Source organism: Triticum aestivum, chromosome 3D (genome assembly GCF_018294505.1).
Source record: "Triticum aestivum cultivar Chinese Spring chromosome 3D, IWGSC CS RefSeq v2.1, whole genome shotgun sequence".
Taxonomy (NCBI): domain Eukaryota; kingdom Viridiplantae; phylum Streptophyta; class Magnoliopsida; order Poales; family Poaceae; genus Triticum; species Triticum aestivum.
The window spans coordinates 90,403,665-90,413,987 of NC_057802.1; the positions used below are offsets into that span (position 1 = coordinate 90,403,665).

Genomic DNA, 10,323 nt, shown 5'->3' on the forward strand with positions numbered 1-10,323 from the left:
CCATGTGTTGAAATATATTTAATGTATACAGAAAAGTTGTTTCAGATGTATATGAAAAATAGTTCATTTATTAGAAAATTTTAAAAAAATATTAAAAATGTTCCTGTCCTATTAAAAAATGAAAGCAAACAAACAAACAAAGGAAAGTGAAGAATCCAAGGAAAAAATAAAACCAAAAAATCAATGCAAAAAGAGTGAATACAGTGTAAACTGACAAAGAAACAAAGGAAAAACAATGAAGATTGGAAAAGAAACAAAGAAAACAGAAAAATAAAAACCAAAAGAAACGTAAGCAAGAAAGAAACAAAGAAAATGGAAAAACAAAGTGAAAACCAAATCAAACAGTAATTAAAACCACAGAAAAAGAAACATATATGATAAAACAGACCAATTCTATCAATAATCAAACAGAAGAAAAAAACCAACAAAACTTACACATCGGACGAATGAGCAAAAGAAAAATAGCGAATTAAGCCGGCCCAAAAGCTATGGAAAGATAAAAAAAATCCTTCGTATGAAAGCTCCTTCCATCTGCTATAAGCGAGATATGGTTCCTCCTATGTGCCGCACCTTGTGTCGAACAAACACGAGTCACACAGGGGCTCACCCAACTGGGTCGTCCCTACAGTGCGCAAATGGTGCCGCAAACAAATCCAAGAAGGGTAATGCGTGCATGATCAATCAAACCACATACCTAGTGCTGTTGATTTTAATGGCTTTGAGCGTGTGATGAATCAAACCACCTACCGTTGTTGATCCTTTAATGGCTTTGCGCGTGTGATGAATCAAACCACCTACCGTTGTTGGTCCTACTGGCTAGCCATTGTAGGGGTATAAAAACTATAAGCCGCGACATTTGTTTTTTGAAAATACTGATTTGTTTTGAAACATGAACATTTTCAATTTTGTGAATAAATTTTAAAAGCCTAAAAAATATTTTGGGAAACCCAATTTTTTTAAAATGCGATCATTTTTTGAAATTGTGATTTTTTTGAAGACATGGACAATTTTGAAATACCTAATCATTTTTGAATTTATATTATTTTTGGAAGTATGTATTTTTTCTGATTATTTATCAAATATTTAAAACGGCAAAAGTTTCTGAAACTCATGAATATTTTTTGAGTTTGTGAGAAAATTTTAAAAATGTGAACATTTCTTGGAATTTTGTAATTCTAAACTTTTTTTGAATTTTCTAACACTGTAAAAATAAGCAAAGAATTCTATAATTCTAAACTTTTTTTGAATCTCTGTACATTCTTTCAAATTTTTGAACAAAATATCTTAACAGGAATAGTTTTTGAGATTTTTTAAATTGCGAACATTTTTTAAATTGTATAACTGATTTTGAGAAAAGAGAAATAAACTTGATAACCAAAAAAGAAACAGGAAAGAAAAAGAACAATAGAAACAGAAATAGATTCCGAAAAGACGAAAACGGGCCGGGTAAGTCGTGGGCTCCCCTGTGCTAAGCCCCGACTACTCGACGCACCGCGTGTCAAATAGGGATTTCCGCGAGATACAGCTCTCGCGTTGTTTTTGTCGGCCGGGTGCAACGACCAAGAAAAGCCCAAGCAAAGTAGGGTTACGCGACTGCTGGGTCTGCCCACCTTCTTCCTCCGCCTCCGTCCGTTTCTCTTCTCTACGAACGCAGCACGCAACGTGGTCGAGACTACACAACCTAGAAAAAATCCCATCGATCTGCTCCAGCTTTGCGGCGCGGCAGCCAGCCAGCCAGCACCCATGGCGGTGGAAGGGATAACCGAGGGCGTGAGGGGCCTCAAGGTGGAGGACGGCGAGGGGGCGGCGGGCGCCGCGGCCGACGCGCCGGCCGCCGCCGCCGCCGGCGGGGAGGGGCAGAGGCGGGGCGCCAGCGCCAGCAGCAACCGCATCCAGGTGTCCAACACGAAGAAGCCCCTCTTCTTCTACGTCAACCTCGCCAAGGTACCGTGCCGGCCAATCCACCTTTTGGTTCGATCCCCCCATTCGTCGGCGCCGTCTCTGAAACGATTTTGCTCCGTTCGTTGGTTGGTTGGTTGCAGAGGTATATGCAGCAGCACGGCGACGTCGAGCTCTCGGCGCTCGGGATGGGTGAGTCTCGTTTCTCCCGTGCCTCTGATTCATTGAATGCCGGTGGGGATGTGGTTTTGGTAACGCTGCTTGTTATATCATCTAAATCTCCATCGGATTGCCATGTTTACACTATTTATGGTGTGATTGCTGCCTCGCGTTTTCGCGAATTTGGTCGAGTGATTGTGCGGTCATATTTTACAGCTTAGATGTGTAGTTAACCGCTACAGACCTTCGGGACAGCTGGATCCGCAAAATATTCTGTTATTGCTTAAACCCTAACATTTTCCCTGGACTGTGGTGTTGCCAGTTTCAGAAACTGGTGGGTTCATTTGATAAAAAGAATTGCACCCTAACGTTCTCCTGTGATATTTTTTTGCTTAATCTGTTCTCGTTAGTGTTCTGTCATGGGATATGCATGTTTGCATAACTGAATATTGTGTATTCAGTTGTGCAAAAGTCAAGCGGATTGTATCTCGCGCTCTTGAGTACTCGTCCAGTGGGGGAAAGACAGCGTTCTTGAGTACTCAGCCAGTGGGGGAAAGATCGCCTCCCACGTTTTCTTTGCAAGAAGAAGAAACCTCACTTCCCGACCGAGAAACCCCCACGAACCCTGACAGACCGCACACACAGGCCGGCCGCCACCATTACTACTGGCCGGGCTGGCACCATGCAGATATAAGGGTTGCCAGCGAGGAAGGTTTTCTAACCAGCCCTGAAAATTTGCTCCCACGGGGAATCATGCGCTGGTCGTGCTACTCAGGAGCCACAACCATTACACTATGGACCTTTTCGCTCTCGCGTTCTTGAGTAATCTCATATAACTATGGCCCTACCCACAATACTTCTGCTTCTGCAAACCATGGGCATTTTGACATGGATGTAGAAAAACACAAGCATGAGTCTTTAAGATTCCCAAGTAAAATTCATTGATTACATATGTAAGTTAATGGCTACCATCTGGACATATTAGTGGCACTACCATATTCATTGAGTTTCTGTGGTTTGATGTTTTCTTTATTGTTGAAGTTGGCACTAACCAAGATCTGTTTGCAGCCATTGCGACTGTTGTAACCGTGGCGGAGATTCTGAAGAACAACGGCCTCGCTGTTGAGAAGAGTAAGAACCGTCTTCTTTCCTTGTAATGCAGATTATGTCTGATCATATATATCGTGGGCAGCATTGCTGCCATGAACATTCTCCACATTTGTCATTATTTACTCTGAACTTTCCTCTTTTAACCTTGTCGTGTGTAGAGATTAGAACATCCACGGTGGAAATAAACGACGAATCGAGAGGCCGCCCATTCCAAAAGGCCAAGGTAACAGAGAAGAAGAAACGATGTTTTATCAGCAGTGTGCCTTATTTCTTTGTTTGTCAATATATGCCAGTTCTCTTATGTATGAAGTGTTACCGAGACTGACTTACCTATGGATTCACACAGATTGAGATAGAGTTGGGAAAGAGCGAGAAATTCGACGAGTTGATGGCCTCTGCTGCGGCAGATGCCGAAGAAGGCGAGGAGGAGGCCTGAAGAACCAAACAAAGCCGTAGCGACTGCATCCTGTTGCTCTACTTTGTTATCGCTGTTGTTTAAAACTTTCAAAACCAATGCACGAGACATGGCGTGTGTCCCTGTTTAACTTGTATTTTCGTAGTGTCAGTGTTTGTGAACTCTTTGTCTGATGATAATCTGTTTCGCGTGCATTTCTTGCTCCAAACCACTGGCTGGTTCGTATTGCTGGAAATAATCTTTTTCGCGTGTGCTCCGTTTGGTCCTATAATCTGGTGGCTCTACGTTTATAATCTTGTTGATTGATATTACTATGGTGCGAATGTACAGGCTGTGCTTCTCATGTAATTTTATTTTCCGTTTGGACTTTGGAATGTGAAATTCTGGAAGCAAATGCAAACCCGTTTTACCCTGGCCAAATTACCGGTTGCTGGACGTGCCACGTAGCCTGATGCGCACCGCGCGTTGGGCTGCGAAGAGAATGAAGCTTCAAACAAGCCACCGCACAGCAGGTACACGAGAGGAAGGAAAGAGGCGATGGCGACCATGGCCGGGCGCTACTGCTGCAGCTACTACAGCTCGCCCTCTGCGCCGCCGCCCCAGCGGCAGCGCGGGCCTCCGCTGCAGCTGCAACCGGCGGGAGGACGAGGACGGGGACTCCGGCGACCGAGCCTACGGGCGGTCGCGTCGGCGGCGGCGGAGCCCGTGAAGGCGGCCACGGACGCCGAGTTCTTCCAGCCCGCCGACTCGAGGCCTATCATGCTCTTCGACGGCGTGTGCAACCTGTGCAACGGCGGCGTCCGGTTCGTGCGGGAGCACGACCCCGGCCGGAGCATCAGGTACGTCCCCCTCCAGAGCGACTCCGGGAGGAAGCTCCTGCGCCGGTCCGGCAGAAGCCCCGACGACATCTCCAGCGTCGTCCTCGTCGAGAAGGACAGGTAACCATCGCCTCTAGCTGCTCTGCTATTGTCAATGGACATCAGCCATGGACCAAGTGTGAGAAATGTTTTTTGGAAGTGCAGGTCATACATCAAGTCTGATGCCGTGCTGAGGATAATGGAGTACCTGAACCTGCCGTTCCCGCAGCTCGCCGCGTTCCTCAAAATTGCCCCCCTGTAAGCTCAATTCACATTTCAACTGAACCACTGCAATATAAGTAGCAATTACTGATTCGTTGCGATGCCATGGCTAGGTTTGTGAGGGACTTCGCCTACGACAACGTCGCGAACAACCGGTATGTGGTGTTCGGCCGGTCAGAGACAGAATCATGCGAGATACTCTGAATTGCTGCCACAGATAGCACCTCGGTGCTCCTGCTTATATATTATAGATAGAAGAATGGCCATACATTGAGAAGTTGTAGGCATGACAGATATGAGATGGCATGAACCACCATCATATTACAACCAATCCAATTTTAGCACTGCTACCCTGCCTCACGTGTCGCTCACCTACGGTAAGCATTTCTGCACTTGCTCCTCTGTCTTATGTCCAAGCACTATGTTCACAACGGAGAGCACTGGGGATCAGAGGCCGCGGAAGCGTACTTGTGGCTTCACCGTGCCCGCGACGCTTCCTTGAGCATTTAGGATTTTGGCTTTTGTTGGGGCCGTGTGGTTGGCCCAAGAGAGGTCCACGTTGTGGAGAAAAATCCCGTGGCACGGCACGCTTTTGCTGCACAGGATCTGGATGGCCTCTTGCTCCGAGGACGTCCCCCGGATGTTGATGAATCTCGCGTCCGTTATGGCCACACCACCTTCCTGCAAACGCAACCAATATGATTTTCAGTTTCAATCGTTGTCTTTCAGGATGCATCTGATGTAGTGGTGGTGACTGAATTCAATTGAATTGGTTTCCTCACCCGTTTTGGACAGTTTCCCTGGGGGCAATAGAACTGGTCGATGTCGATAGGATACCGTACTTGAGTCATGTTGAGGTCCCTGAAAAGGAACGTGTTCGCTTTGCCTCGCCCTCCCTGCATTTCTCATAACATCATATAAGTTTGGGGAACATACTACCATGGTGTATGCAACCATCAGTTGGTATCTTTTGAACTGATGGCACACACATGCGTGTAGATGCGGCTTCAGTGTTACCTGCCACGATTTGATCCTGACACCGGTCATCGTATTGAAGAAGTTGCAGTTGGATACTGTAATTCTTTCCACCAGCGCTGGTTTTTCACTGGCACCTCCAAGGCTTCCCACACTACACAATAAGATCAAAAAAGCCACCTTGCTCAATGTGATATGCTACTCACTAGAGAATGCTCATCGGAATATATTTTGCACTTGGTCAGCACAGGCCTGCATATATAAGCATGTCTGTGCTCTGGATCTGTATACCTGATGCCATGACCGGGCCCACACGTGACGTCAGTGACGTTGACATCGGTGGTGCCCGTTAGAATCGACACACAGTCATCACCTGCACTTGTCCAATGTATCCATGTCAGCAGCAGTGTTGCAAGCACACTTCAGGAGTATTGCAAACACACTTGATGCCAGAGTGCAACACACATGTACTGGATCTTATTTATCAGTCAGGGGCTACTGAAGGAGGGGGGCTGTACCGCTGTGGATGTTGCAAGAGGAGATGCGGACATGGTCGGAGGCCCCCATGGTGATCCCGTCCGTGTTGGGGCTGTTGCCGGGCGCCATGACGGTGACGTTGTGCACCTGCACCTGGCTGCACTCGAACACACTCATGTGCTTGTCGGCGCTGTCCTTGAGGCGTATGTTGGTCACCCGTAGACCGTTGCAGAACGAGAATGACACCAGCTGCATGGTTTTGCATGTATGTGCAAGCCTGAATGAGTTTCAACACACACACATACATATGTCTGACTAGCTAGTAGTTCCAGACTGAAACTGGAAGAGGGATTGTGTGTGCGCTTACCTGTGGCCGGTAGTGGCATTTCTGTGGGAACCAGAGAGAGGGAGTGGCGTCAGGTTGTGGACAATGTATGTATATATGAAGATAGAATGAAGAAGCAACGGCCTTTTTGCTTGCCCGGGTATGCTGCTGTTACCTTCTGGTTGTAGCAGTGCCACCACGGCGCGCCTCGGCCGTCGATCTGCCCGATGCCGTCCACCGTCAGGTTGTCGACCCTGTAGAAGGCCAGGAGGCTTGTTAACGACTTTAGGGTCCAGAGGGAGCTTGGCGCCACGATGTCCCCGTCCACCTGCACAAGCACAAACCTCGGTTATACTTATACCTCTTGTGCTAGAGACCAGAGACGAAGATGGATGATGCAGGACGGACGGCCTGATCGTCGTCGATCGACGGATGTTTTTTACCTGCAGGGTGATCGGTGACTTGCAGGGTCCCTGCAACTTGGTCTCTCCCAGCAGGAAGGTCCTTCCTTCAGGGACGTACAGCGTCGCGCCGCCGCTGTCTCTGCAAGCCGAGTCCCATGTCTCCTCGAACGCCTGCCGGCAAGACGAAGGAGGAGGGTGCAGATAAGTAAGTAAGTAAGAAAGATCTGATCTGACCGGCAATGCACGTCTAGCATCATGTATTAAGCTCTTGTTATACATACTTTGGAATCATCCGTCTCGCCGTCCCCGGCGGCGTGGAAGGCCATGACGCTGTATCGAGTTCCTTCCCCTTTCCGCCGCCCGGCCGCCGCCGCAGATCCAACTGCGGCCGATGCCACAAGAAGCAGCAGCATCGGCAGCACGGCCCTCTGCCATGTTCAAGATCTACGATGAGACGTCAGGCAAATGAGAAGGAAAACCTACGTGTACCTTTCGACCGAGCTGGTGAGCTGACGCGTGTACCATGATGACCGCCGACGATCAGCAGCTGAACCGGTGGAAGAAGAGCCGGGGATGCCTGCTGGTAGTAGGTCGCAAGCACCGCCGTACCGACCGATGACGCCGATAGCCGTGTGCTCATGTGTATGTATTTATACATACACGCGCGAGACGAGAGCGCACGACACGAGCGTAGGCGTAGCAGCAAATGGGGGAAGAAATTTAAGCCAAATCTCTTGTTTGTCGTGGCAGTAATGCCGTGTATATTATAGATATCCAAATCAGCGCAGGAGACCGCGGCCGTCTGTCTGTCCTTTCCCCGTTTGAAAGAGGAGATAGCTGCACGCGAGGCCCAAAAATGCCATGCGGTTATCTCGCCCAGCTGCGTGCGTTTGCGCGCTGCCAAAAACGCGGCGCGACGCCATTTCCAGCATGTAATCGCGTCCGTCCCTCCTCTTGCAATGGCTTGATGATTTGATTGATTAAAAGCGTGCAGTATTTCATTCCCCGAATTGCAGAACAAGATACAGAGGGAGGATATCGTTAAGGGATCGAGCAAATGCACGGTTGCACGTCCGTGGCCGTCTGATCGCGAGATGGACGGCTTGGATGGCGCGGTCTGGGTAGCTAGGATTTTCCTTCCCAACTAATGCCATGTGTGTTGATCACGCACCAAGATCGCCTTCTTGCTGAAATTTTACAAGATCGTCATAGCTAGAGATACAAATAGAAGCCCCAGCTGGAGCACGTAGAGTACACGGCCGTTGAGGCCGAGTTTGTCGAGTTCATCAGTGGTCGGTGAACGCACGGTGGACAGCAAGAACGCCCACTTCCTCGGGAAGAAGACGTTGCTGCGACGAGAAGGATGGAGAGGAAGGGAAGGCCTCCGATTAGATTGAACAACGGATTGAACAAGTAACTACGGGTGCAGTAGTAACATGACTGTAGAGGAGCCGAACCCCACGTTTACAAATGAATGCTCCGCGACCGGCAGCGTTTCACGTGTGTGTGTGTATGTGTCGTTTTCAATCCTATGAAATTTCTCGCTCATCGTGCGCAATCGCTCACCCATCATGGATTCCAAAGCCTACTCCAAATCGGGAAGACTTCCATTCTTTTCAAAGGCGTGCGCCGACATTGCATCGATTGCAAATCCAGGGAGACCCGCAACGTCTCATCGAAGCTGCCCCCCTAGAATGTCAACCAAACCCACGTCATTCGTTAGTGTAGAGACAGATGAGATGGGGCGTGATTGTATTGCCACGCATCTATCTAGTGCCTATATATGTTGTTACAGGTATTGCCTACGTCCATATCTAGAGTCGTATAATTATGCAACAAGCAAAGGAGATAAGAACGTGGCTGGCAAGGTTACAACAGATGAGATCCGACGTGATTGTATTGCCAAGCATCTAGTAGTGCCTATATGTTGTTACACGTATTGCCTACGTCCATATCTAGAGTCCTGGCGTGGAACTGCCAGAGCGTTCTGAATTGAGATTTGACGGTGCTGATGACCTTCCTTCTTCAATTTTTGGAGCTATTGGTGGTGACCGACTTTTGCCGTGGCTCGATTGTTGCTTGTGCGAGCATGTTTTTCACTTGTGTGGCGTCTCAAGTCAAGACCATGCTATGTAACGAGCAAAGGAGATAAGGACGTGACCGGCAAGATTACAACATGTAGGAATATCATAACTTGACTGTGCATCAATGCATGGCCATGTAGCATACACTCAACATTTAGGATTTGCCCCGAATTGTGCTACAATACACCGATGACACTCTCATCATAGCTCACTCAAACTAATCAGACATCCGCCAGGCACATAAAACACATTTTCCATGACTTCTCCCTTGTGAACCGCCTTTGCGTCAAAATCCGAAAAATAACTTTCGTCACCTTGCACACTAACGAGAAGCTAACCCAAACCACACCTTTAGTCCCCCAGCTACCCCATTTCCCCTTTTCCCTAAACCCCTTGGCCTCCCCTACATACTCTTGGCCTCTGCCTTCTAACCCATTATCGCTAAATCCATCAAATACCTCCTTGGACGGTTTGAGCCGGACTTATTTTTTTGCGGGATAACATAGGAGCGAGACTAATCCTCGTCTCCATTCTAGACTTGCTAGTTACATACTTCCTCCGTTTAAAATAAGTGTCTCAACTTTGTACTAGATTTAGTATCAAATTGTACTAAAATTAAAACACTTATTTTAGGACGGAGGGAGTTCTATATGATGGTCTTTCAATTGTCGAAAAGGTTATGAAAATCATCGAATACCTCCCTGGATGGTGTGCATGCATGCAAAATAACGGGCCAGACTAATCCTGCTCTCTTCTGTTCTAGACTTGCTAGTTACGTACTATATGACTCTTTCAGCTGTCAAAAAAAGTTATCAAAGCGATTGATGCGATTCGTTGTGTCTTATTCGGGACGTCCAAAGAAACTTGTATTGGGCAGATGTCTTATTGCGTGAAAAATGTTTGCAAACCAAGAAAATAAGGTGGTTTAGGTGTCAAAAACCTTCTTGTGAAATTTGCCGAAAAACTTTTATACTCTCCACACCTACCATGGGCTAACTAGTGACTCACATAACACTCACTACACCCACCCCCACTCACCCCCCATTGCGTCCTCCTATTCGCTTCTTGATTTTGCACACTTTTTTCTTCTCTGCCTCCTAAAACTTGGACATTGCGTCCTCTCTAGTCACATCTCTAGCAATTAGTGCATCAACATCTAGCAAATTTATCACTATCAATAGATCAATGTACTCTTCTTCCCAGTATCAAAACTCGCATCCTTCCTACATACATTTTTGAGAAAAAGTGAGTTTCAAATTGTGACACCCTAACCCAAACAACAACCGTACAACATGTCACTCACTTCGCCTATTAACACTTGTACAAAATCCATCCGGAATGTTTTGGCGTGCTCGAGACGAGGCACCGCACCAACCGCCAGCAGTGATCACACTTG

General features: G+C 47.5%; 3 protein-coding genes across 3 annotated transcripts; 2 read left to right on the forward strand and 1 right to left on the reverse strand.

Annotated features, from left to right (window-relative positions):
• Nucleotides 1–1,578: 1,578 nt before the first annotated feature.
• Nucleotides 1,579–3,777, forward strand: LOC123077623 (uncharacterized protein At2g34160). Its single transcript, XM_044499921.1, has 5 exons — nucleotides 1,579–1,944; nucleotides 2,043–2,091; nucleotides 3,127–3,189; nucleotides 3,327–3,391; nucleotides 3,515–3,777. Exons 1-5 carry the CDS (start codon nucleotides 1,744–1,746, stop codon nucleotides 3,602–3,604), a joined length of 468 nt encoding a protein of 155 aa, XP_044355856.1. The 5' UTR covers nucleotides 1,579–1,743; the 3' UTR covers nucleotides 3,605–3,777.
• A 291-nt stretch (nucleotides 3,778–4,068) lies between these two features.
• On the forward strand, nucleotides 4,069–5,006 carry LOC123077622 (DCC family protein At1g52590, chloroplastic). The gene is made up of 3 exons (XM_044499920.1): nucleotides 4,069–4,521; nucleotides 4,606–4,698; nucleotides 4,776–5,006. The coding sequence occupies exons 1-3, from the start codon at nucleotides 4,121–4,123 to the stop codon at nucleotides 4,864–4,866; spliced, it is 585 nt and encodes a 194-aa protein (XP_044355855.1). The 5' UTR covers nucleotides 4,069–4,120; the 3' UTR covers nucleotides 4,867–5,006.
• Nucleotides 4,864–7,533, reverse strand: LOC123077621 (probable polygalacturonase At1g80170). The gene is made up of 10 exons (XM_044499919.1): nucleotides 7,366–7,533; nucleotides 7,125–7,271; nucleotides 6,883–7,014; nucleotides 6,615–6,767; nucleotides 6,482–6,502; nucleotides 6,156–6,363; nucleotides 5,929–6,010; nucleotides 5,680–5,791; nucleotides 5,445–5,558; nucleotides 4,864–5,343 (listed from the first exon to the last, which is right to left on the reverse strand). Exons 1-10 carry the CDS (start codon nucleotides 7,366–7,368, stop codon nucleotides 5,110–5,112), a joined length of 1,206 nt encoding a protein of 401 aa, XP_044355854.1. The 5' UTR covers nucleotides 7,369–7,533; the 3' UTR covers nucleotides 4,864–5,109.
• Between the last annotated feature and the right edge of the window lie 2,790 nt (nucleotides 7,534–10,323).

Coding starts and splice junctions, on each gene's coding strand:
- LOC123077621 (XM_044499919.1), bottom strand. Junction 6,011..6,155: donor CTCTTGCAACATCCACAGCG/GTACAGCCCCCC, acceptor GGACAAGTGCAG/GTGATGACTGTGTGTCGATT. Junction 5,344..5,444: donor AGGGAAACTGTCCAAAACGG/GTGAGGAAACCA, acceptor TTGCGTTTGCAG/GAAGGTGGTGTGGCCATAAC.
- LOC123077622 (XM_044499920.1), top strand. CDS start 4,121: ATGGCGACCATGGCCGGGCGCTACTGCTGCAGCTACTACAGCTCGCCC. Junction 4,522..4,605: donor GTCCTCGTCGAGAAGGACAG/GTAACCATCGCC, acceptor TTGGAAGTGCAG/GTCATACATCAAGTCTGATG. Junction 4,699..4,775: donor TTCCTCAAAATTGCCCCCCT/GTAAGCTCAATT, acceptor TGCCATGGCTAG/GTTTGTGAGGGACTTCGCCT.
- LOC123077623 (XM_044499921.1), top strand. CDS start 1,744: ATGGCGGTGGAAGGGATAACCGAGGGCGTGAGGGGCCTCAAGGTGGAG. Junction 2,092..3,126: donor GCTCTCGGCGCTCGGGATGG/GTGAGTCTCGTT, acceptor ATCTGTTTGCAG/CCATTGCGACTGTTGTAACC. Junction 3,190..3,326: donor CGGCCTCGCTGTTGAGAAGA/GTAAGAACCGTC, acceptor TGTCGTGTGTAG/AGATTAGAACATCCACGGTG.